Source organism: Gossypium arboreum, chromosome 7, assembly GCF_025698485.1.
Source record: "Gossypium arboreum isolate Shixiya-1 chromosome 7, ASM2569848v2, whole genome shotgun sequence".
Lineage (NCBI taxonomy): Eukaryota > Viridiplantae > Streptophyta > Magnoliopsida > Malvales > Malvaceae > Gossypium > Gossypium arboreum.
Window position 1 is genome coordinate 5,973,229 of NC_069076.1, and position 27,930 is coordinate 6,001,158.

At 33.7% G+C, this 27,930-nt stretch overlaps 1 protein-coding gene across 1 annotated transcript; it reads left to right on the forward strand.

Annotated features, from left to right (window-relative positions):
• LOC108479363 (glutamate receptor 2.7) lies at positions 1-27,683 on the forward strand. Its single transcript, XM_017781912.1, has 5 exons — positions 1-330; positions 25,201-26,199; positions 26,315-26,621; positions 26,856-27,238; positions 27,333-27,683. Exons 1-5 carry the CDS (start codon positions 1-3, stop codon positions 27,681-27,683), a joined length of 2,370 nt encoding a protein of 789 aa, XP_017637401.1.
• The last annotated feature ends 247 nt before the right edge of the window (positions 27,684-27,930 follow it).

Sequence of the window (27,930 nt, forward strand, 5' to 3'; positions counted from 1 at the left end):
ATGGTGGAAGCAGTGAGACAAGAAGTAGTTAAGCTACTATCAGCAAGATTAATCAGAGAGGTGAAAAACCCGAATTGGGTTTCAAATGTAGTAATAGTGAAAAAGGTAAGCGACAAATGGAGAATGTGTATTGACTTCACCAACCTTAATACAACATGCCCTAAGGAAAATTTTCCCCTACCATCAATTAACCGGTTGGTGGACACCTCTGCAGGCCACAAGTTCATGAGCTTCATGAATGCTTTCTCAGGATACAATCAGGTTCTGTTGGATCGGGGCGACCAAGATAAGACAACCTTCATCACCGATGAAGGACTTTTTTACTATCAGGTCATGCCATTTGACTTCAAGAATGTGGGAATAACCTATTAGAGACGTAAATAGGATATTCAAGAACTAGACAGGTCACGGGCTTGAGGTCTATGTGGATGACATGTTAGTAAAGAGCGAGTCAATGGGGGAACATGTCTGAAGCCTATCAGAGATGTTCACAGTCCTAAAGGCTCACAACATGAAGTTGAACCCCAAGAAGTGTGCCTTTGGAGTGCGAGCTAGTATGTATTTAGGCTTCATGATCTCAAAAATTGGGATAGAGGTGAATCCGAAAAAAATCTAAGCCATCATAGAAATGCCTCTTCTGCGAACCATAAAGGATACAGCACCTCACAGGTAGAGCAGTTGCACTTAACAAACTCATTTCTAGGATGGTAGGCAAGTGTCTCCCCTTCTTCAAAGCTTCAAGAACCTCATTCACGTAGACCAAAGAATGTCAAGCTACCTTCAAGGAATTGAAACTGTATCTTACCTCCCCTCTACTTTTGGAATTACTCCGGGTAGGAGAAACCCTTTACCTATATTTGGCTACCTCACAAGAGACAGTCTTAACAATGCTGTTAAGTCAGAGAGCATCTACCAATTCTCGACATACTATATCAGTAGGGTACTCTAAAACGACGAACTGAGGTACTCAAAAATAGAAAAATGTAAAAGAAAAAAGTGAAAATTTAAAAAGCAAGAATGTTTGAAACTACCTTTGTTTTAGGTTGCTGGAAATGCTAAGTGTGAAATAATTAGGGTTCTGAAGTCTCCCCCTTTTAAAGAAGGATTTCTCATCTCACTCTTTGACGATTCGTATAACTGAGGAAAATCAGAGATCCAGGTGCGAACAGATGAAAACGGTTTAACTTTCAATGGTTAGATACGCACAGTCAAAACCTAATCACGCACATAGCAGAATGATCGTTATGCATCACAGCTCGCAAGTGTACCAAACAAGTTGCATTAAAACTCGACATGATGGACCTAAGGCGCACCACTTTATAGAACCCTTTAGGCCTACTAAATGAGGCTGTAGATTGTTATACATCGGTAATCACCTACTCGAGCCCTATCAGGGATTCGAGTCTCCGACCTATGACCTAGATAAGTCCCACTAGAGGATTAAGTGCAAAGTGAGCATAATATGATATCAAGGCAAGCTCACGGACCCTGCTTGCAGAGCGACCTTACGGGCCCAGATCACAAGGCAAAGCCAATGACCTAGCTTGATACATGTACGGATGGGGTGAAATTTATTAAATTCCAATCACCAAAGCTGCCAATTTTTAGACTTGAGAAATCAGACTTGAGAAATCAACAGACTTGCAACAATTTTTTGGATAGGATCCTGGTATTTCTAGATTGAGATGTCCACATGGAATTTGAAGATCTATCTCTTATCTTCGAAACGCATTTTGAATCACTTGATTTTAAGTTCGGGAGCTGAAGTTATGACCATTTTAGTGAAGACTACACAAGCAAAAATTTTAAATGGGATTATGACGGGTATTACAAATTTCAGGCTTTTAATTCGAGTTCAAATCATATTAGGTTTGGGTTTTAGGCTTAATTTTTATTATGTATGAGCCCAATATTGTATTTATCAGCTATTATTATTTTATTCCAAATTTTTGATAATTATTAAATATTTTAAGTTATTTAGGAGTTTTATGTTAACAAGAAAGTTTAGTAACTAAAACTACTTCTTGTTTAGATTAAATTAGAGTTCTAGTATACTTAAGAGTTTTATTTAGATTTATTTAGCTAGCCTATATATAGGTCTTTGCATTGTACGCAATTCATACAATTCATTATTATTCAACTTCTCTTTTAAGTTTATAAATTCTCTGAGTTTTTTTTTTTTAAATTTTTATTGAGTTTCTTTCAAAAGAGTTTTAACAATATTTTTAGACTGTGGGGATCATCTTCAAACTTTTTCTTTCCAAGTTTTCTTTTTTGGAGGGGAAATTAGAGCCGCTTGAAGGGGGTTGTAGATTCGTCGTGTTTTCAAGGCTTCTTAGGACTTCTACACGCCACGTTCTATCTTTCCATTTATCTTCTTTATTCGCTTCCTTATTATTCTAATATTTGATTTATTATTTATTTTATTTATTTATTTTAATTGTTTTATCTGACTTGGATTTAATTTCGTTTCAGTTTGTGTTAAAAATCTAAGTTTCTTTCCGAACATCTAGAGCCCTAAGTCAAATTTGTGACTTTGGAAAACTTTACGATCCACTTCTGCATTCATCCATCTCATTCTTTATCATTTGGTATCAGATTTGGGAATTTTAGGTGTTTTTTTTTTTTGTTTTTATAAACTGATTTCTAGCAAACAGTCTTAAAACATTTTTTTTACCCCGATAGTTTTTGAAAAAAAAATTTAAGTGGGTAAACAATTTTCAAATGATCTAAAATTTTACATACTATTTCTTGGTACTATTTTAGAATATAAAAAAATATTTCTGACAAAAAAAGTTATCGAAAAATTACAAGAAAAAGAAAATACGAAAAAAATAAAAAAAATAAAAAAAATCTATGAGTTGAATTTTGTACCGAAACTTTCTAGATCAGATCTATATTATTTAAGGAGGCTCTAGTTTAAATTTTATGATTTTTGGAAATCAGAAATACCTCGAACGAAGTTTGTCAAGTTGCTTCTCAATTTTTCGGGTTTTAGCAATTTTCATTGACTCTTAGGCTTAGGTTTTCATTTGTTTTTATTTTTATCGTTCCTTTATGAATTCTAACACTTTATTGTTTCTTGTGTTAGTAGGTTAAAGCATGTTGCACATTCTGTCCTCCATGCAACATAATTTTTTAATGTCTAGCCTATTAGGTTTGCTTTGTTAGTTTGATTCTAATATATTTTGATTGATTGATATAGACACTTTTTAAAAGACTCACACGATTAATTCCTACCTCATTGAGAATTTGATTTTTATTTCTGAGTGCATAACAGTGAGATTTGCTTAATTTTTCTTTTCTTGAGTGTTGTGTGCTTTTCAAGTTTTCCCATTGATTTGCAATACTATGATTGGGAAGTTTAGAAGGGATCAAGAGATTCGAAATGCTCAAGATCAACAACGTGACACTATTCTAGACATGATCAACAAAAATTTAGAACGTCTAAGTACAAAAATTGAGCATCGGAATCATAATTGGGGAGATAAGATTGATTAACCTCGTCTTTGTGCAAATAATGCTCGAGTGTCTCTCGTGCAAATGATGAGATTTTGTTAATAATGATCGTATGTAACAATTTTTTAGTTAAACCGAATTTCAACATTTCACCATTTCAAGGGAAGTATGAACGCAAAGCATATTGTGAGTGGGAATAAAAAATTGAACTTATGTTTTGTTACTATAAATATGGGGAAGAGGAAAAAGTCCAATTGGCGACCCTTGGATTTTTAGATTATGCTTTGAGTTGGTGGATTTAACTTGGAATTGATCGTCAAAGAGACCGCGAAATGGTAATTGAAACATGGGACGAGTTGAAGTAAATGATGCGAAACCGTTAGCTTCTCATTATTATAAAGAGGTCTCAACGAGACTTTAACGCTTTGTTCAAGGTAATTGATCTGTTGATGAGTACTTTAAGGAGATGGAGATGCTTATGCAAAGAGCAAATATACAAGAGGATGAAGAAACTATCATGGTGTGACTTGTAGATGGCTTGAACATTTTAATAGCCAATGTTCTTAATGTTCAAACCTATATTGATCTTGAGGAGATGATACAGAAGGCAATTGAGATTAAGCAACAATTTTAGCAACATTAATCTCGTCCATTTGGCACATCACACTATTATCGATGTATGAGTTCTAATTCTACTTTCAATAATTTGAAACCTTCTTATGCTATTAATAAGTTGCTGCCAAAAACATGTAGAGACTAAACCTTTTGAGTGGAAAAGTGGGGCTCCTACAAAACATTCTTCTACATCTTTCAAGCAACTCATTTCTACTTATTTTTCACCAAAACAACAAAGAGCTCGTGACATTGAATGTTTTATGTGTAAAGGGCGTGGACACCATAATCGTGATTGTGCCAACACGAGACTTTTGTTTATAAAAGAAGATGGCGAACTTTATGAACCGGAAAAAAATGATAATGAGAATTTTTTCCTTGAATCTATAGAGTTAGATGAAATAGAAACGTTATGTTCTCCTACTGAGATATATTGTACTGAATTGAATATTCATAATACTTGTGAGGGGGATATAGGAAGTGAGGAAAAATCATGTGAAAAAATAGAGAAAAAAGAGACCTTTAGTGAAAAAGTCTACTTAATAGTCCAAATTTGGTGAGTGAAAATCTATATGAGGTAAAATTGGAGAGTTCTCAAGTGGAAAAAGAAATGAAAAGCAATAAAATACCCATACAAAAGTGAGGAGTGATTTGTTGTAACTAACTCTAATTTGTTTAGTGGTGTTTCTTTATTACAGGATTTCAAGTATCCATTGACGGATTCTTAATTATATTACTCTATCATCGATAAACGATTTTTACTTATTGGAAAGAGGTAAGTTGAACATTGATAATTCTCCACAGGTGCTAGAAGGTAAGAAAAGTAATGATAAATCAGAAATTGAAATATATAGGCATACCTTGAATGTTTTTGATAAGTATGCTGCTGATTTTATTTTTTCTGACGACATAGTTTCTCATTGGTCAAGTTTCAATAAACAATGGTTTGAAAGTTCTTGGTCAAGTTTCAATAAACAATGGTTTGAAAGTTCAATTGATTTTATGGTTTTATCTAGGTATTTAAAGTTTACTTTTGTTGCATTCGACAAGTTTATTAAAAAACCTCATGCATTTTATCTTGCAACAAAATTTTCTACTTTAAACTCTAAATATGAATTTTTACATAAAAATATTAAACTACTTGATTTCTATAATCATGTTAAATTCTTGATTCATCATTGGAAATTCTTATGGATGACCATGCATATTAAAATAAAGTTACAAGTTATTTTTTACTTGAGCACTCATGTGCCTAATATTTCTTTGTCTAGTATTGATGGTTTGTTTTTGAAGGAGAGATACCTGATCCATGCTGATTTGGGATATCAAAATCATATCTTTGATCCTGGAGATAGTTTTGGCGCACAAGCAATCTTAGGTAAGTATTTTGTTCATTTTATTTATTCTTGTAACACCCCTTACCCGTTACCGTCGCCGGAACAGGATACAAGGTATTACCAGAACATAACACATACCATTAAACATCACCGAGATATAGATATATCATCCAATTTGATAGTGCATCGTATAACATATGGCTTGAACAATATTAGCCTACTTTAACGGCTTGTACAAAGTAGTTGGTCGAGTACTGTAACTAATATTTTAAAACTAGACAAATATGACACGTAACAAAATAATTAAGCCTACTATACATGCCATAATTCAAAACGTTTAGTTCAGATACCCTAAAGTATGATAGTGCGGGTAGATCTTCACGATCCTTAACTCCTGAGCAAGCCGGAGAACACTATAAGACAAAAGAGAGAAACAAAGTAAGCTTATAGCTTAGTAAGTAAGTATGTAAATACTAATTAAAGAATCTAACATGTTTACACCACAATTCAAGTATATCTACTTTAACTTCACTATTCATTCCACTTTGATTAAGCTGTCTCTGCTGCGTCATATTCACTAAATAAATCATAACTCGAGTTACAAAACTCGAAATTCAAATCCGTAAAATTTCCCTGAATATAGACTCATAAATATTTTTGCTAATTTTTTTCTATAATTTTTGGTTCAGCCGATTAGTACAGTTTATTAGTTAAAGTTTCCCCTGTTACACAGCTCGACTGATCTGACCTCTGTTCACTACGAATTGAATTTCTCTCAGTACACAATTCAAACAACCCTAAAATCTGTTGCATTTAAAACTAGTCTCAATAAGGAATTTAGGCATGTAAACTATATTTCTTAGTTTGCTTTGTACAATTTTTAATGATTTTTCAAAGTGGGAACAGGGGATCACGTATTCATCCTGAGCAAGTCAGTTACAATTGTAAATATCTCAAAATATAGAATTCCTTTGCTTGCCCTGTTTCTTTTATATGAAAGTAGACTCATTAAGATTTAATTTCACATCTCATTCAACCTCTAATTATATTCCTCCTATTTTTGGTGATTTTTCAAAATCACGTCACTGCTGCCATCTAAAAACAGTTTTAATGCTAATTTCACTCTTTCACACATTCTTTATGCTAACCTCATTTTATCTTATATATGTATATACCACAAATCATTTTCACCACATTTCATTCACCATAAGTGTAGGTCCAAACCACAATGTCACCACAAAACCATCCCGTTGAACAATTCGGATCAATCCTCGATATTTAATGGTTTCAGCACACAGCCCCACCATCATACTTCATTTAGTTCGGCTCTCTTGTACACATGGTGAACACTTAGTACCACTCATGCGACCTAGCCGATTTGTCTCGTAGCTCTCTTGTCTACATGGTGTCCTTCACTTGGAATCACGCATGCGACCTAGCTACATTTATCTTTCACGTAGCTCTCTTGTCTACATGGGATACATCCCGTATCACACATGTGACCTAGCTACATTTATCTTTCACGTAGCTCTCTTGTCTACATGGGATACATCCCGTATCACACATGTGACCTAGCTACTACATGGTGTCTCGTAGCTTTCTTGTACACATGATGTGCACTCAGCATCATACATGTGACCTAGCTACGCTCCCTCTATTTCATTCGATCTCTCAGAATGTTCAACCGGATCTCTCTCTATATTTATTTCCATTCTTCCAATAGTCAATTTATATTTTAACATCAGCTAGTATATTTATATAATAGGCTGAAATATAAGAATGTACATGAAATTATTGTAATATTTACATACAAACTTACCTTGGTGCAAAATGTGGAAATTTTGCAATTTAGTCCAAAACTTTTCCTTCCCCGCTTAGAGGTCGGTTCAGCGCCTTTCTTGATCTATAATAACACATTTAGCTCATTTAATACTCATACTATTTATTTCAATCCAAAAATCACATCGTGAAAAATTACATTTTGCCCCTAACTTTTACAAAATTACAATTTTGCCCCTAGGCTCGGAATTTAATTTCAGCCCTTATTCTTATGTTTTATGATATGCTGAACATTTTTCTCTTCTACGACAACATCAAATTCCCACTCTATCATATAGTTATGAACAATAGGTATTTTTCTGATTATCTTGCTTTTACTCGTTTTCACTTAAAATCGAGTAGCACAAATTATTTAACATAATTTAAAACCTCATATTCTATCATAAAACATCAAAATACACAAATTTCACCTATGGGTATTTTTCCAAATATGAACCCAGTTAAATTATTACTAGCATAAGCTTAATCGAGCTTTGGATTCCAAAACGTAAAGAACATTAAAAGGGGCTTGGAATCACTTACTATGGAGCTTGAAAATTGAAGAAACCCTAGCTATGGAGAGAGTGAAGTTTGGCAGCAACTAAATGGGAAGATGACTATTTTGTGTTATTTTTCCCATTTTATTTCATTAATATCAAAATGACCAAAATACCCTTACTACTAAACTTTCCAAAATTCCTTCCATGTCCTAAATTTGTCCATGAACTTAAAATTGGTAAAATTGCTATTTAAGACCTCCTAATAAATATTTCAAAGCAATTTCATACTAAAAATTTCTAGAATGCAAATTTTGCAACTTATTCGATTTAGTCCCTACTTTCAATTTAAGCATTTTAGGCATAGAATTTCATCACGAAATTTTCACACTATCATGCAATCATATCATAAACCCCAAAATAATTTATAAAACAATTATTTCTATCTCGGATTTGTGGTCACGAAACCACTATTCCGATTAGGCCCTAATTCGGGTTGTCACAATTCTAATCCCTTTTCTTTTTATGCAGCTAAAGATCCGGGGACAAATATTCTTGAGGAAGGGGAAATGATGCGAGTCTTAAGGCACAATTTCAGACCCATGAATGTAATTGGTTTACACTACCTCAAGGCCCAACAACAATGTCAAAGGCTAAACAAATCAAATCAGGATTCGATCAAAAACAAGATTAAGGGACGAATCTTTTTGAGGAAAGGGAGAATGATACATGCACAAATGGGGTGAAATTTATTAAATTCTAATCACCAAAGCTGCCAATTTTCAGGCTTGGGAAATTAGCAAAATCACGTTGAATTTTTGGATGAGATCCTAACATTTCTAGGTTGATATTTTTCATGGCGTTTGAAGATCTATCTCTTATCTTCAAAACGCATTTTGAATCACTCAATTTTGAGTTTGGGAGCTTAAGTTATGACTATTTTAGTGAAGACTGCGTGAGCAGAATTTCTGAACGAGATTATGATGGGATCTACGAATTTCGAACTTTTAATTCGAGTTTAAATCATATTGAGTTCGGGTTTAAGGCTTAATTTTTATTATACATGTAGCCCAATATTGTATTTATCAGCTATTATTATTTTATTCCGAAAATTTGATAATTATTAAGTATTTTAAGTTATTTAGGAGTTTTATGTTAAAAATAAAGTTTAGTTTAAAACTACTTCTTGTTTATATTAAATTAGAGTTATAGGCCTATATATAGGCCTTTGCATTGTACATAATCCATACAATTCATTATTATTCAGCTTCTCTTTTGAGTTTATAAATTCTCTTTGAGTTTTCTTCTCTCTCTTTTTTTTTTCTTTTTTTTAGAGAATTTCTCTTGAGTTTCTTTTAGAAGAATTTTAACAATCTTTTTAGGTTGTGGGGATCATCTTCAAACTTTTTCTTGCCAAGTTTTCTTTCTTGGAGGGGAAATTAAAGCCGCTTAAAGGGGTTGTGGATTATTCGCGTTTCCAAGGCTTCTTAGGACTTATTCATGCCACATTGCATCAAAATCCACATTCCTTTCCGAACGTTTAGAACCCTAAGTCAAATCTTGACTTTGACAAATTTTACAATCCGCTTTCGCATTCATCCGCCTCATTCTTTATCACAACCTGTAACACAGTGCCACAGATCCGGCTCGTAAGGAGCCATGGAGCTCGTAGAAAGGGGCTGCAAGCTCCACAGGCCACCGAGACATGTGTTCAGCAGGTACGGAGCCTGCCCAGAGTGTTAGTCCCAGGAACAGAAATGATTGTGTGCTTCGTAGACACATGCCCAACAAACTTGTAGTTCGCAGAGAATGTCAGTACTAGAGGCAACAGAGTCAAGACAAAATAGTGAAGCCCTATCCTAAACTGTAATAGTATCTATAACATGTATAAATATCTGAACACTTCTATTAATAACATACGAGAAAATGTTACTCAAAAAAATTTATATCAAATTACACAACTAATCATTGTATTTTTTTTTTCTTTTGAGCAAATTTAATTATTTTTCCTTTTTTTTTTGCACAATTAAAATATGTTCTAAGCTCTAGTACTATTTTTACATTCGGAAATTATTCCATCTATTTTTATTTTTGAAAATTTAAATTTGCTCAAAAGAAAAAGTGTAGGATTAGTTGTTCAATTTAACTTAATTTTTTTAAATATAATGACATTAATGTGTTACATCAACTTGCGATTGCACCGTTAATTGTAGTTAACGATTGGGTGACCAAAATATAATAAATTAATAACATTAGTAATGTCACATCCTATATATTTTTATTAATATGTGCGCAAGAATAAGAATATGGAAATGAGTAGTTTAGTGGTTAAATGACTACTTATCTATTTTAGTAGTCCAAGGTTCAAGTCCTAATGTTCATACTCCTTCATTTATTTTTTTTACAATTATTCAATGTGTTTTAAAATGCTTGTCATCCACCCCTTTACACCATAAATAGGAGGATTCCCTTTTCACTCCATGTCTCTTTCTTCTTGCCAAAACTTCACCCTTTGCCGTCCCTAGCTCCCTATTGCTTCCATTCATTCACTTTTTCATTTCTTTTCCCATCCATTTTCTCTTCTTTTGCAAAATAACCACCACTCTTTTATTTTAGCCTTTGCTTTTCCCCCACCACAACCTACCATAGCACCACCATCGTCACACCTTTTAGCCACCATAACACCGCCATTTCCCTCATCTTTCTTTTTTTTTGCCGCCGCCAATCGTTGTCGTGACCACCATCGTGAGCCACCGTGGATTCCTCTCCTCCTCAATTTCTTTTCTTTCATTCTTATTTAATTTTCTTATTCATCCCCTTTTGTGCCGAAACCCCCATAGCATCATTATCGGACAGCCACTCCACCGTCGCTGGACCATCGCCTAGTAGCTGCCAGATCATCGCCGAGCCGCCACCAATCACTCATTTCATTGACTTCGTTCCTTTCTCGATTAATCACCCAATATGATTTGATCAAGTGTAAGTGTGGGTTATTTCAGATTGTAAAATCTTTCTCTTGATGATTTCTTATCATAGCCGAATGGTATAGTGCCATAAGGACATCATAATATTTTATTTATTATTTATTTATTATCGTACTAATACGGTTTCATATCGTCTTGAAAGACCAAATAATAATCATAGGGGAGACCCCTAACTTTGCATTAGAAGTCCTCCTTTTGAGAGTCTTAGATCATAGTGTTGATGAGACTATTAATAATCAATCTTTTAAGTGATAAAATATTTTCAAATGACCCTAACTAATAAACATTACTTATGTGTTAGATTGTCTTGCGAGATAGATCAAGTGACATTGTTAATAAGAATTGAGGCAAATCGGATCTACAATACAAGGTGTGGGATTGTTACTATTTGTTTTATGGAATATAGTTATTTTACTACATTAATAAATTAATTATAATAAATCATAAGTACATTAAATATTCATGAAGAGAGTTGAAAAACGTAACATCCCGAAATAGGGCCTAGTCGAAATAGTGGTTTCGGGACCACAAATCCGACATCAAAATATTTATTTTATGATTATTATGAGGCTTAGAATATGAATATATGCATGTGTTAAATTTTCATGAAGAAATTCTAAGTATAAGGTGTCTAATTGGAAATTAGGGACTAAATTGAATAAATTGAAAAACTTGGATTCTAGAAGCAATTTGTATGAAATTGATATAGATTATGAATTATAAGGTATTGGAGATCAATTTTCCCAAATTCTAAATTTTTGGACAAAAATAGGCTTGCATGAATGAAATTTTAAAGAAAGGGCATAAGGGCATTTAGGTCATTTGTCATTTTAATGAAATAAAAAGGGAAAAATGGAGCAAAAATATGCTCATCTTCTTCCCATAGCTGCCGAAATTTGGAGGACACCATAGCTAGGGTTTCTTCAATTTTCAAGCTCAATAGTAAGTGCTCCCAAGCCCTGTTTTTCATGTTTTTTGTATTTTTGAAATCTCGGTAGTTTGCTCTCTCCATTTCTACCCATATTTCATGCTAGGGTTCATGTCCAAAAAATTATCCATGCATGAGTTATTGGTATTTTGATGGATTATGGAGGAATATGAAAGAGAAATGTGTGTTAAACATCTTTTCCAAGTTGGTTTTCATGAGAAACCCTTATAGGGACTATTTTGCAAAAGATGTAAATGTGTGGTAGAAATGAGGAAAATAATGAAAAATGTGAGTTTCCATAAGAGATAAAAATGTTTGATTAAGCTTGGGTAAGATAGAAATTGCATGTGTTTCATTATACGAGCCTAGGGACTAAATCGTAAAAATGTCAAAGGTTAGGGGCAAAACGGTCATTTGGACCGGGGGTAGATATTAGACTTGAAATGTATAATGTGGGGTATTAATGAGCTGAATTTGTTGTTATAGACCCCGAGGAACAAATTTCGGAGGCCGATCGAGGTAAACGCAAGGTTTCGGAATAACCGAAACATAACTCTGAAACTGTTACCAGGTAAGTTCGGATAACTTAAAGTAAACCCCTAATATGCATGATTGTCTGATTTATGAATGCATGATAATTGCAGTATTAATGACATGAAAATGCATGAAATGCATCTTTGATAATGACTTGTTGATAACTGTCTCGGTTGAGGTTAAAAGGGAATTCGATGGATAAACCAGGTTTTATATGTGAAAAGAGATCCTGCATGTGTTGCAGTAAGGATTTAGCCCGGATGGGTAATCTGTGATCTTGAGTATGGAAAGGAATCTAGCCCGGACGGGTGTTCCTTGAATGATCAAGCCTCTCGAAGAATATGAGTGCATTGTGGATTTAGCCCGGACGGGTAATCCGATTAGGATCTGAATTTAGCCTGGATTGGTAACTCAGATCCGAGCTCATTAAGAGTGTTTGTCGTTATAAGAGATTTAGCCTGGACTGGCAATCCCGACATCACCTTATGAGTTCATATAATATGGGGGATTTAGCTTGGACTGGTAATCCTGCCATATGATGTGAGGTTCGCGGAAGTGCATATATGGAAAGATTATTTGAATGAATTGATGAATAATGGGTATTCCATCGAGATTTCCTAGAAACTCAACGAGATTAACGTAGGATACATGTATGAATGAAATGTTGAATGATGAGCTCATCTAGTTAAATTACATGATACATGATTATGTGACTAACACATTGATTGAGTGCATGTGATAGGAAATCATTTCATATTAGATGATTTCATGATTTAAGTATGGATGTATGCTAATTACTCGGTAAGTTTACTCTTCGGTTATTTGAGCTTACTAAGCATGAAAATGCTTACCCCTCTTTTTTCCCTGTTTTATAGAGCTCGATGACTCATAAAGATTGGAGGACAATTGGAGAGTCAACACACTATCAATTAAACAAGCTTTGGTATAAAGACTCTAATTATTTTGTTCAATGGCATGTATAGTATTTTTGAGTATTTTGTTATATGTGTCATTTGATTTGCCTGGTAAAAGCATATAAAAATATGTTTATCTCTTTGTATATGGCCATGAAGATTAGCTTAATTTAAGTAGGCTATAACCTGCGATTTTATGCATGGTTTTAATTACAAATGATGGGTTGCTATCAATTGGCAATGAATCACATGAATGAGCCAATTTCAGATGGATTAATGTAATATGGGAACCCATGACACTAAATAGGGAATAACCATTTATGTATGAAACCAATGATATGAGGTTTCCATACATCTATTTTCATTAAGATTATTTACAAGCGTAAAATTATGTTTTTCTTTAAAACTTGGTAACTATGAGGCACTAGTAGTAGAAAGGGGTGATTAAAGGCTTGGAAAATAGCCTAATAAAGTCCACATGGTTGGACACACGGGCGTGTGTCTAGGCCGTGTGTGACACACGGTTCCCTCCAATGGGCGTGTGTTATGGCTGTGTGTCTCCTGCACTTAAAATTTTAGCTCAAAGTTGTACACGGGTAGGCTACACGGGTGTGCGCCATGGCCGTGTTAAAATGATAGTTTCGTCCACGGGCAGGCAGCACAGGCGTGTTCCATGGCCGTGTTGATAAGTCAGTGTTGCCCACGGTTGAAGGGCATGGGTGTGCCCCAAGACACACGGGCTTGTGAGTCCACACGCCCCACTTACACAAGCATGTGTCCCTTTATGTTAAGGAAAATTTTCTGAGGAGCCCAAGGTTAATCGAACGTGCCCGTATTCGTCTCGCATTGCCTTTCGATATGTTATAGGTCTCGAAGGCCTATACAAGGGACGAGGTGTTCATGATTGAAAAGTTTTAAATTCAAATGAAATTTTGTAACCCGAGTTAGTATACTGAAAGTGCAAAGTTCCTGTAATGCCTCGAGCCCTATCCCGGTGTTGGATACGAGTTAGGGGTGTTACAAAAAACGTACCAAGATGAATACCAAGTAAGTGATTCTAACTGAGTGGTTCAATAAAATGCGTGATAATTGATGTGATTATGATTGTGATTATGATGTATGTGTAGATCTCATTCTCAAGATATGTGATGTATGACTTATGTGATATATGTGATGATTTAAACATGTGACACTTATATATGCGTATGATAAAAAATGTGATCCATGATCTAATGTGAAAAGCATGTTTAACATGTTAAAGGTGATTATTATGTGATATATGATTATGAGAGCATGTTTACATGCACAAGTCAAAAAGTTATCTATATGTGTTAAAAAGTGAATTTTCCATATCACATGTCTAGGGTCAGATTTTGTGAAAGGTGGAAGCAGTGGCAATATATCTGCAAATTAGTGGTGGCATGTCCATAAAATTATATCAGTAGTAGTATATCTGCAATTCAATGGTGGCTTGTTCACAAAAGTGTTATCAGTGGTAGTTTATTTGCAAATCAGTGGTGGCTTGTTCACAAATGGTGTTTTGGATGGACGAGTTTTGGGGAACTCGATATTGGTGTGTAGCGGAGATAACTAGAAATTTTTATAAAATGTGCATCGATTTAAAATGATAAAGGATGGGACGGATGAATGTGGAAGCGGATCGTAAAGTTTGTCAAAGTCGATGATTTGACTTATAGTTTTAGATGTTCAGAAAGAAACTTAAATTTTGACACAACTTGAAAGGAAATTGAATCCAAGTCAGATAAAACAATTAAAATAAATAACTAAAATAAAAAAAATAAATCAAAGATTAGAATAATATGGAAGCGAATAAAAAAGATAAATGGAAAGATAGAACGTGGCGTGTAGAAGTCCTAAGAAGCCTTGGAAACATGAAGAATCCACAACTCCCTTCAAGCAACTCTAATTTCCCCTCCAAGATAGAAACTTTGGCAAGAAAAAGTTTGAAGATGATCCCCACAGTTTAAAAAGATTGTTAAAACTCTTCTGAAAGAAACTCAAGAGAAATTCATAAAAATAAAACTCAAAGAGAATTTATAAACTCAAAAGAGAAGTTGAATAATAATGAATTGTAGCAATTGTGTACAATGCAAAAACCTATATATGGGTTAGCTAAATAAATCTAAATAAAACTCTTAAGTATACTAGAACTCTAATTTAATCTAAACAAGAAGTAGTTTTAAACTAAACTTTCTTGTTAACATAAAACTCCTAAATAACTTAAAATGCTTAATAATTATAAAAAATTCAGAATAAAATAATAATTGTGACAACCCTAATTTGACCCTAGTCGGAAAGTGGTTTCGGGACCACCAAACCGAGTTATAAAAATAATTAACCGTTATATTTTATGCTTATTGTATGTGAACATGCATGTGTGAAAGTTTCATACTTTGATTTTGTCATTTGAATGTGAAATTTATTAAATAGGACTTATGTGAGACAATTGTGAAATGTGATAGTTAATTTTAAAAGCGGTCTATTAATGCATGTTATAAAAAGATGGGACTTGCATGTCAAATATCCCTTTTTGACAATAGTGGCCGGCCAAGCTCATACTTATGGGCATTTTATGCATGGGTTAATATTATTATATTAAATAGTGGTAAGAAACATGTAATAAAAAAATTGTGTTAAATTAATGAAGTGAATAAAACAAAGAAAAGAAAGAAGAGTGTTCATCTTTTTGATTTCTTTGGCTGAAAATTCTAAGGAGAGAAGAAGATTATGGGATCTAGGGAAGAGGCCGGTTGCATGCTGTGGGAAAACCGTGAAATTGGTTGCTTAGAAGCTAAAATTTTGAAGTAACGGGGTAACTCTTCTAAACTCTCCATTACCTATAGCTTTTTATTGATGAATCTTGGTTAAATTATTGATTTAAGTTCGGCCGAATGTGTAAGGGAAGGAACAAGAATTTGAATTGATAGAATCGGTGTTGGAAAATATTAGCAAGCTTTCCTTGAACTTTTATTTTCGTGTTTGCAAATTTGGGAAAAAGCATTAGATGATGTCCAGATTGTACCCCTATTAGTATTGTAAGTTCTTTGCTCTGTTATTACCGTTCGATCATGGTAGATGATATTGAATATTTCATAATAAGGATACTAAAAAAAAAAAGAAAAGGGATTTACGCATGCTGTTTTATGAACAGCTGTTGGTGTATTAATGCAGCACGTGTATGACTGAATGCCTTTGTGAGGTGTTATATTAATAATATTTTTTAGTTACAGTTTATGTGTAAAAATCTGAATGTTAAACGGGTTAATGCAACTGTTATTTAAGTTATTAAATGAGGATAAAAGCAGAGTAAATGCTACAGAATTTATGTCTTAGATGTTAGTTAATGAGTTGATTAAGTAGTAATCAATAGCCGTATGTTTATATTGTTTGGGCAGTTTATGGGTTATTGATTACAATAGGAGAAAAAGGTGATAATAATGCTGATAAATGTTGTTTATTAAAGAGTAAGTTAATGTTATCCAAATATGTAAATCTTTAAGGCTTTAAGTTTCATGAACTAATATAAATTCCTACAGTATTCATGTTGACCATTTGTGGGTAATAAAGATGTTTTTATTAATTGTAATTAAATGATAAAATGGTTTGAGTTTGAACTTGATTTGATATTTGAGTTAGTTAATATTTATTGATTTATTATTATGTTTTAATTGTGAAATATATAGATCGATTATAAGCCAGGGATAAGAGAAGGTCGTGGAATAATCATCTCTAACTTGGGGTAAGTCTTTGAGTAATGAAACTTAGCTTATGATTTGATAAAATCATGGTATATAAGCATAATAAATAAATTGTGACCTATTGGTTCTACTTGAATTACGTAGTGGGATAAATAATTTGTGCATATGAATTGTAGCCAAATGGTTATAGAAATCATGTTGGATAGTAAAACGAAATCGTGTTCTTTGTATGTGGCTATTGAGCCGAAAGTGGAATGGTTGATAAGCATGTTGTGCTTGTGTTCAAATAATGTAAATGAAATGCTAATGTGTTATGATATATATATATTTGTGCATGATAATGGAGAATTATATTCGGGCCAAGTCCTGAAGGCATTCGTGCTGGTGTTATATCCAGGCCAAGTCCCGAAGGCATTCGTGCTGATGTTATATCCGGGCTAAAGTCCCGCAGGCCTTGTGCGGGTATTATATCCGGGCTTAAAGTCCCGCATGCTTTGTGGTGGTGATTGGATTTGGGTTCTAAACCTAGCAGACTTAATGCCGATGATTTGAGTAAGATTATGATTTCGAATGTTCGTAGTAAACTACCATTGAATATGTTCAATACATTAAGTTGGTCAGGTATGTATTATATACTTTTATATGTTAGATTGATCGGAATTGAATCATGAATGCGAAATGAGAAGTATATGTGAAAATCTCATATGTGTATGTGTGTATTCGGTTATGGTGAAAGGTTATATGAGATTGATTTGGTGATATACATGTTAAATAATATGAATGCAAAAAAAATGGGTAATAAATCTGCTTGGGACAGCAGCAGTAACGTGATTTCGAAAAATCACCATAAATTGTGGAAGTTGAGTTAGAGGCTGAATGAATCATGTAATGAAATCTTAATGAGTCTAGTTTCTTATAGAAGAAACCGTGTAAGGAAAAGAATTGCCAATAATGAGATATTTGAAGTGGCGTGGAATAGAGTCAAAATGACTTCGAGGTCCCCTGTTCTATTTTCAGAAAATCATTATAAATGGTACAAAAATATTTATAAGATAAAATTTATATTCTTAGACTCCTTAATGAGTCTAGTTTCAAATGAAATAAACGATAACATATTTCAAATTCTGTATAATGAGAAATTTGATTCGTAGTGAAGAGTGGGCAGAATAGTTAAATAGTGAAACAGAGGAAACTTCAATAAAAATCTGGTATTTATTGGTCAAACCAAAAAATCTGAAAATTTGATGGATGGAAGATATACAAGTGCATTTTCAGGGAAAATTAACGGCAGTTGATTTGGAGTTTCTTAGCTCCAATTATAAATAATTTAGTGACTGTTACTCAGGAAGACAGCTTGTAGTGAATTTGTGATTTTGTTGCAAACATGGTTAAAACTTGTTAATGAGATGCTTTTTGAGCTCTTATGGAAAATCAATGAGACATGTTTGCATTGTTGATAATTTATGTCTGGTAAGTATCTTTGACCTTGTAGAAGTTTTGTTCAGTCAAGTAATACCTCATAACCTTATTCTGGCAACGGATACGGGTTAGGAGTGTTACATTTAGTGGTATCAGAGCATGGTTTAGTCGATTCTCGGACTAACCTAGCTTAAGAGAGTCTAGCTATACATGCCATAGTATTATTCATGATAGTGTGATATCTCCCGGCCCTAACAAAGTTATTGGTTAAGACAGGAATGAGTTCCAACTGAGCAAATCTTGATAGAGATAAGAGTGAAATTGAGATTAATGAATCATGCTTGTAATATGCTGAAAATGGGAAAGGTATGAAAAGAAATTTATGATTTTTTTTACATGAACTAGTATTCATTTTGTGATACTAATAAGTTAAAGAATAAGGAAACGTGGAATGAAATGAAAGTTAAGTTGTGATAAGCTCTTTCGTACATGTCAGTATTCACATGATGATACCTACCTAACTCATTTGGCTTAGTAATTATGAGGAGAAAAATTTGTTTGAAATGATAGAATGTATGAATAAATGCTTTTATTGCCTGGTTAGTAATCAGTATATGCATGAGACTGACATTTATGTCTAGACTAATGAAGTCAAGATGTCGTAATGTTATGCTTTATAATCTCAATTACAGATTCATAAATGTCACAATAGCATGAAAATTGTAATGAAAGATCAAATTGGGTGGAACGCAGGGAATGAGTACGATCGTTTACTAATAAATTGACGGAAAAGACCATGGTTGGGCCATGGAAATACATGAAATATGAAAGCTAGTGTAAGACATGTCCGGGACATGCATCGGCCTCGTAGGTGCAAGTGTAAGACCCGTCTGGGATGTGGCATCGGCTCAACTAGTGCTGTGCGTAAGACCTATCTGGGATAGGCATCGGCACGACAATAGTAGAGCTAGTATAAGACCATAGTTGGACTATGGCATCAAGTAGGCGATGTACTCAAAACCATAAGACGTTCTCCAATTTGATATATAGTGATAAATGATCAAGATTAGACGTGGAAACTTGATAAGAAAGTTTTCATAATTTGGGTAAAAGAATTGAAAGTTTGAATTATGATAAATTCACTTATGTTTTGTGACATTCACAGGAAATAAAGTTGCATGAATTACTGAGATGTATGAAAACGTGTTCATAATAAGTTGGAAATTTGAAATGTTTGAATCAATGTGCGTAATGCTATGTTGTTGTTGAATGTGCACTTGCTTGAAATTCAAAAGTTTAAAGGCTTTACAATTTTTGCCCCTTACCAGAATAGAGTTATACGATGAGATTCTTGAGAGATACATTGCATGAGTTTGCAAAAGTGAAATTAAAGAGTACAATAGTGTAATAGTATGGGATTAGTGAAAACAGAATTAGACGGTTAAGTCATGATTAAATTATATTGATGATTGAGTGCAGTAGTTATAGTCGGGCAGTTACTATGACTTCTTCTGGGCATTCTATGTGTACGTTTATCTTCAGAAGTATATGTGACGGTTTAATTTCAGAAGGAATTTTTGTAATAAGAGATCATTAGTTCAACATACTAATAAAAGAAAGCATCGTTGGTTTGTTTGGGTTATGTTCGACATTGCTATGTCATTCTTTAGTATTTACTCCCATATGTGAATATGAAAATCAAAATATATATATATATATGTGTGTGTGTGTGTGTGTGTGTGTGTGTGTGTGTGTGTGTGTGTGTGTGTGTGTGTGTGTGTGTGTGTGTGTGTGTGTGTGATGCTAATACTCTGTTTCTATTGATTATTGTTCGGTTGAATATTCGTGAAGAGTATATCGTCTCTGTTATTATGGATTTCAGTAATTATGAGTGACATGGTTCTTTCTGGACGTTTTCTGGGATATTATCGGAATTGATATCATTTTATATGGGTGGTAATTTACTGATATTCTGTGTAACTTTAGACATTAAAATTTTGCTATATCGGTTTCTTATGATTTCATGTGATTATCTGTAAGAAATATTTATTTGACAGAGTTGATTATGTTTATTATGATTATAATTTTTGGCTTGGAATGTGAGAGTATAGTGGTACCGTCATCAGAGTTATAGAAGTTGTGATTCTGCATTGGTTGCTGTTTAAACCATATTTGATTCTCTTCTGTGTTCAAATGTTTCATTAACAATCGGGATAATATTTATTATAGGGTGGAGACAGTTTTATTATAAACTTTTTCCTAGTTATTGTGAAAGGTTCGACATCATTAAAAGTGAAAATGATAGAAGATCAAGATTATCTTTTTAATAAGAAGAAAGATATGATTTGAAGGATAGTCTAAAAGAAGAATCTAAATTCGTGAAGATTTGGTACAAAAATTGTATCTATCGGAGCAATTCTATGAGAAAAGTTAAAGTTAGTTCGATTGTTGAAGCTTCTTTTTGCACGAAGGTATTATCAACCGAAATGTCAGTTCTGGTTTAGTTTGAGTTGAATAATGAGTTTATGATCTTCAACCATATGTTAATGAACAATTTGAATTGTGAAAGAACGATACCCTAATTTATTCGTTGGTAAGATTTTCGGGGACGAAAATTCCTAAGGGGGGAGAGTTGTGACAACCCTAATTTGACCCTAGCTGGAAAGTGGTTTCGGGACCACAAAACCGAGTTATAAAAATAATTAACCGTTATATTTTATGCTTATTGTATGTGAACATGCATGTGTGAAAGTTTCATACTTTGATTTTTTCATTTGAATGTGAAATTTATTAAATAGGACTTATGTGAGACAATAGTGAAATGTGATAGCTAATTTTAAAAGTGGTCTATTAATTCATGTTATATAAAGATGGGACTTGCATGTCAAATATCCCTTTTTGACAATAGTGGCCGGCCAAGCTCATACTTATGGGCATTTTATGCATGGGTTAATATTATTATATTAAATAGTGGTAAGAAACATGTAATAAAAAAATTGTGTTAAATTAATGAAGTGAATAAAACAAAGAAAAGAAAGAAAAGTGTTCATCTTTTTGATTTCTTTGGCCGAAAATTCTAAGGAGAGAAGGAGATTATGGGATCTAGGGAAGAGGCCGGTTGCATGCTGTGGGAAAACCGTGAAATTGGTTGCTTAGAAGCTAAAATTTTGAAGTAACGGGGTAACTCTTCTAAACTCTCCATTACCTATAGCTTTTTATTGATGAATCTTGGTTAAATTATTGATTTAAGTTCGGCCGAATGTGTGAGAGAAGGAACAAGAATTTGAATTGATAGAATCGGTGTTGGAAAATATTAGCAAGCTTTCCTTGAACTTTTATTTTCTGTGTTTGCAAATTTGGGAAAAACTGTTAGATGATGTCCGGATTGTACCCCCTATTAGTATTGTAAGTTGCTGCTCTGTTATTACCGTTCGATCATGGTAGATGATATTGAATATTTCAGTAATAAGGATACTAAAAAAAAAAAAAAAAGGATTTACGCATGCTGTTTTATGAACAGCTGTTGGTGTATTAATGCAGCACGTGTATGACTGAATGCCTTTGTGAGGTGTTATATTAATAATATTTTTTAGTTGCAGTTTATGTGTAAAAATCTGAATGTTAAACGGGTTAATACAACTGTTATTAAAGTTATTAAATGAGGATAAAAGCAGAGTAAATGCTACAGAATTTATGTCTTAGATGTTAGTTAATGAGTTGATTAAGTAGTAATCAATAGCCGTATGTTTATATTGTTTGGGCAGTTTATGGGTTATTTATTACAACAGGAGAAAAAGGTGATAATAATGCTGATAAATGTTGTTTATTAAAGAGTAAGTTAATGTTATCCAAATATGTAAATCTTTAAGGCTTTAAGTTTCATGAACTAATATAAATTCCTACTGTATTCATGTTGACCATTTGTGGGTAATAAAGATGTTTTCATTAATTGTAATTAAATGATAAAATGGTTTGAGTTTGAACTTGATTTGATATTTGAGTTAGTTAATATTTATTGATTTATTATTATGTTTTAATTGTGAAATATATAGATCGATTATAAGCCAGGGATAAGAGAAGGTCGTGGAATAATCATCTCTGACTTGAGGTAAGTCTTTGAGTAATGAAACTTAGCTTATGATTTGATAAAATCATGGTATATAAGCATAATAAATAAATTGTGACCTATTGGTTCTACTTGAATTACGTAGTGGGATAAATAATTTGTGCATATGAATTGTAGCCAAATGGTTATAGAAATCATGTTGGATAGCGAAACGAAATCGTGTTCTTTGTATGTGGCTATTGAGCCGAAAGTGGAATGGTTGATAAGCATGTTGTGCTTGTGTTCAAGTAATGTAAATGAAATGCTAATGTGTTATGATATATATATATTTGTGCATGATAATGGAGAATTATATTCGGGCCAAGTCCCGAAGGCATTCGTGCTGGTGTTATATCCAGGCCAAGTCCCGAAGGCATTCGTGCTGATGTTATATCCGGGCTAAAGTCCCGCAGGCCTTGTGCGGGTATTATATCCGGGCTTAAAGTCCCGCATGCTTTGTGATGGTGATTGGATTTGGGTTCTAAACCTAGCAGACTTAATGCCGATGATTGGAGTAAGATTATGATTTCGAATGTTCGTAGTAAACTACCATTGAATATGTTCAATACATTAAGTTGGTCAGGTATGTATTATATACTTTTATATGTTAGATTGATCGGAATTGAATCATGAATACGAAATGAGAAGTATATGTGAAAATCTCATATGTGTATGTGTGTATTCGGTTATGGTGAAAGGTTATATGAGATTGATTTGGTGATATACATGTTAAATAATATGAATGCAAAAAAAAATGGGTAATAAATCTGCTTGGGGCAGCAGCAGTAACGTGATTTCGGAAAATCACCATAAATTGTGGGAATTGAGTTAGAGGCTGAATAAATTATGTAATGAAATCTTAATGAGTCTAGTTTCTTATAGAAGAAACTGTGTAAGCAAAAGAATTGCCAATAATGAGATATTTGAAGTGGCGTGGAACAGAGTCAAAATGACTTCGAGGTCCCCTGTTCTATTTTCAGAAAATCATTATAAATGGTACAAAAATGGTTATAAGATAAAATTTATATTCTTAGACTCCTTAATGAGTCTAGTTTCAATTTAAATAAACGATAACATATTTTGAATTCTGTATAATGAGAAATTTTATTCGTAGTGAAGAGTGGTCAGAATAGTCAAATAGTGAAACAGGGGAAATTTCAATAAAAATCTGGTATTTATTGGTCAAACTAAAAATTCTGAAAATTTGATGGATGAAAGATATATGAGTCTATTTTCAGAGAAAATTAACGGGACTTGATTTGGAGTTTCTTAGCTCCAATTATAAATAATTTAGTGACTGTTACTCAGGAAGACAGCTTGTAGTGAATTTGTGATTTTGTTGCAAACATGGTTAAAACTTGTTAATGAGATGCTTTTCGAGCTCTTATGGAAAATCAATGAGACATGTTTGCATTGTTGATAATTTATGTTTGGTAAGTATCTTTGACCTTGTAGAAGTTTTGTTCAGTCAAGTAATACCTCATAACCTTATTCCGGCAACGGATACGGGTTAGGAGTGTTACAATAATAAAATAATTGGAGATGATAAATACAATATTGGGCTCATATATATAATAAAAATTAAGCCTGAAACCCGAATATGATTTAAACTCGAATTAAAAGCCTAAAATTCATAATTCTCGTCATAATCCTGTTCAGAAATTCTGCTTGCGCAGTCTTAACTAAAACGGTCACAACTTGAGCTCTCAAACTCAAAATCGAGTGATTCAAAATGCGTTTCGAAGCTAAGAGATAGATATTCAAACGCCATGAGATATCTCAACCCAAAAAATCCAGGATCCCATCCAAAAAGTGGTTGCAAGTCTGCTAATTTCCCAAGCCTGAAAATTGGCAGCTTTGATGATTGGAATTTAATAAATTTCACCCCATCCGTGCATGTATCATTCTCCTTTTCCTCAAAAAGATTCGTCCTCAAATCTTGTTTTTAATCAGATTCTGATTTGATTTGCTTAGCTTTTGACATTGTTGTTTGGCCTTGAGATAGTATGAACCCATCACATTCATGGGTCTGAAATTGTGCCTTGAGACTCGCATCATAAAATATGCATCGATATGTCCATGCATAAGTATTAATGTTATATTCCATGAATTTAATGATGTATGTTATGTCATGATTGATATGTGTATTTTGATATGTATGCGAATATATTTTGTTTTGATCTCACATTGAGCCTTTTAAAGCTCACTCACATTATTCATGTGTTTCAGATAATCTTCGTGACTAGGACTTGGATTCGATCATCGAAGAGGATCTCAGAAAAATGGTTTTCATGGTTATGAACTTATATTTTAATTTGAGACTTTTATGGAGTTTATTATTTTTATTTGGGATTTTATTTTGTGGTAAACTATTGAACTGTGGGATGGGATATTTCATTTTGAAAACTTTCGTTATTGGATATTTTACATAGGTTTTTAACATGGATTAAATGATTTAGTATTTACTTAATAAAATCCGTTTTTCCGCAAACTCAATTGAATGGACTTAAATTTTAAAGATCATCACAATGTTTTACAAATAATAAATAAGATTTCTTTCAAAGTAATAGTTAAAAACATCATATTTAGCATGCGTTTTCAAAGATTAAATCAAATTTTTGAACTCAAGTTTTTGTCATTTCTATGACCCATGTAATCGCTTAAATTGAGCTGTAACATTTAAGCCTAGTTTAAGGGGTTACAAGAAACAATATAGTAATTTTTTTAAAAAAGTTTAATGATTAAAATATAAAATTAAATGAGTAATTTACATTTTTTTTCTCAAAAAAGTAGAGGAAGAAATGAAAGGAACACTACCATTCCAATGATCCTGCAAGACCGATCCTTTCTAATGCGAACACTTGTTTTGATCAGCATGTTGCCCTTCTAGCATCATCTACTGATGAAGAAATTGTTGAGCAGCTCAGGAACCTCATGAGTTTGCAGACGACTGTACTTCTTGTGCACATGTCACCGACTCTAGCATCTCGACTTTTTTTAAATGCCAGACGGCTTGGAATGATGAGTCAAGGGTATGCTTGGATTACAACTGATATGATTACTAATTTCATGAATTCAATGGATCCATCGGTCATTGAGTCAATGCAGGGAGTGGTTGGATTCAAACCTCACATTCCGGCATCGAAGGAGCTTCGCAAGTTGGCGATCAGGTGGAGGAGTAAAAACTTGAATGAAAACCAAAATTTAGAAGAAATGGAGATAAATGTGTATGGCATATGGAGCTATGATATGGTTTGGGCTGTGGCAACAGCTGCAGAAAGGGTAATGACTCGATATCCTCATATCCTACACCAAGTAACCAGAATGAATATGAACTTCACCACTATCCGGTCCTCACAAAGTGGTTTGGTATTTATGGATGAGATATTACAGAGTACATTCAAGGGAATAAGTGGTGGCTTTCAACTTACTAATGGCAGGCTGATCCCAAAGGAATTCGAAATTGTAAACGTATTCAAGGGAGAAAGGATAATTGGTTACTGGAATCCAGGAAATGGAATTACCTCATTGATGAAGCAAGAAAACCATAATGAGATGAATTCGACATCATCTAGTAAGCTTGAAAGTGTTATTTGGCCTGGAGGAACTATGAACATTCCGAGAGGTTGGTCTCTACATGGCAAGAGGCTGAGGATTGGTGTTCCAGCAAATAATGGATTCAGAGAAATAATTAGCGTGACTCGTGATCCCCGAACAAATGAAACTACTGTAACTGGATATTGTGTTGATGTGTTTAAGGAAGCCGTTCAAAGTTTAGGTTATGAAGTACATTATGATTTTATCCCGTTTGAAGATGCCAGCGGAAAAATTGCAGGAACTTACGATGATCTTATCCTTCAGGTTTATTATAAGGTAAGAAATCTGAATTAATGGATTTATGCATGGCTTCCTCATCTTCTGAGAATTCAGATTATAATTGTACTTAAATGTGGTATTTACATATTCTTTCTTGTGATCAATGGACTAGAATTACGATGCTGTTGTGGGGGATACGACGATCCTTGCCAGAAGATTCCAATATGTCGATTTCACGATGCCATTCACTGACATAGGCATTGGAACCGTAGTGCCCAAAATCAACAAGAAAAGCATCTGGATATTCCTGATGCCTCTTTCCGGAGATCTGTGGATAACAACCGCTGCTTTCTTTATTCTAACTGGACTTGTGGTTTGGTTTATTGAACGTCCCATCAATGAGGAGTTCCAAGGCTCACCATGTGAGCAAATAGGAATGATCTTTTGGTACTCTTTCTCAACTCTAGTATTTGCCCACAGTAAGCACTCTATGTTCAACTTAAATAACCTTTCTGCTTCATGCATACAAACCCATATATTGAATTGAACTTATTAGGTAAACTATATCTTAATCTCTGAGTTGCGTCCGAGATATAAAAGTGAAACTAAATGTAACTTTATCATGATATTCATGTTTGATGCACGCCTTGAGCTAACCTAACTGTATTTCTTTTTTTTTTCTTTTTTTTTTTTACTGTAATTCGAAACTGCAGAGGAGAAGCTGTTGAGCAACTTGTCAAAGTTTGTAGTGATAATATGGGTGTTTGTTGTGCTTATAATAACCTCAAGCTATACTGCAACTTTGGCTTCCATGTTAACAGTTCAACAGATTGAATTGAACTCAAAACAGGACTATGTAGGTTATCATTATGGTTTTGTGCTTTCAAGAGCCGTTAGCAACTTAAATTTCAAAAATCCCAGGTTAAAGCCGTACAACTCTCCAGAAGAATATGCCGATGCTTTGGGAAGGGGAAGTAACAATGGTGGTGTGTCAGCCATTATTGATGAAATACCATACCTTAAAGTATTTCTTGCCAAGTACCCTTCTGATTACACCATTATTAAATCCATGACTACCTCAGGCGGTTTTGGCTTTGTAAGACTCCTATAGAAAAGCCATTCACATTCACGATTTTGATCTTTCTTTGATTTGCAGCAACGGGTGCTGATTTGTCTTTTGTATCTAATAGGTTTTCCCTAAAGGTCCCCCACTTGTCCAAGACATATCGAGCGCAATTATGAGGCTAAGAGAGGAAGAAAAGCTGCAATTGGTGGAAAATAAATGGTTTAACAGTACTGAATCAATTTTCACAGACCAGGACACAACAAGTAACCCCAGCAGGCTAAACCTTCATAGCTTTGGGGGTTTATTTCTTGTTACTGGAATCTCTTCAACTTCAGCTCTTCTCCTATGCCTATTTCAGAAAAGTCGAGCCATAATAATCCGTGAGTTCAAATTCTTCCTCGACTCCATGGACTCTGTGAAAGATTACTTGAAAGTTCAAAGATATTTTACGACGCCTACCATACTTTTTAACTAGTGGGATACTGTGTACAAATTTTATATTCTGTTCCTTTATTGTGTTTGTATAACAACTGCAATTTTATGATACAAGAAAGATGAAGGATGTAGTTTTTTTTATTTTTGGTTCTTATTTTTCAAAAATATTGTTAATTTTTATATCAAATAATGGGAACTGGCAAGTGGATTACAACAGGTATGTAGGAATGGCCTCTGTCCTTCAAGCCTCACTGTGGGCTGTTAAGGATGGTCTATCTATCGCATGG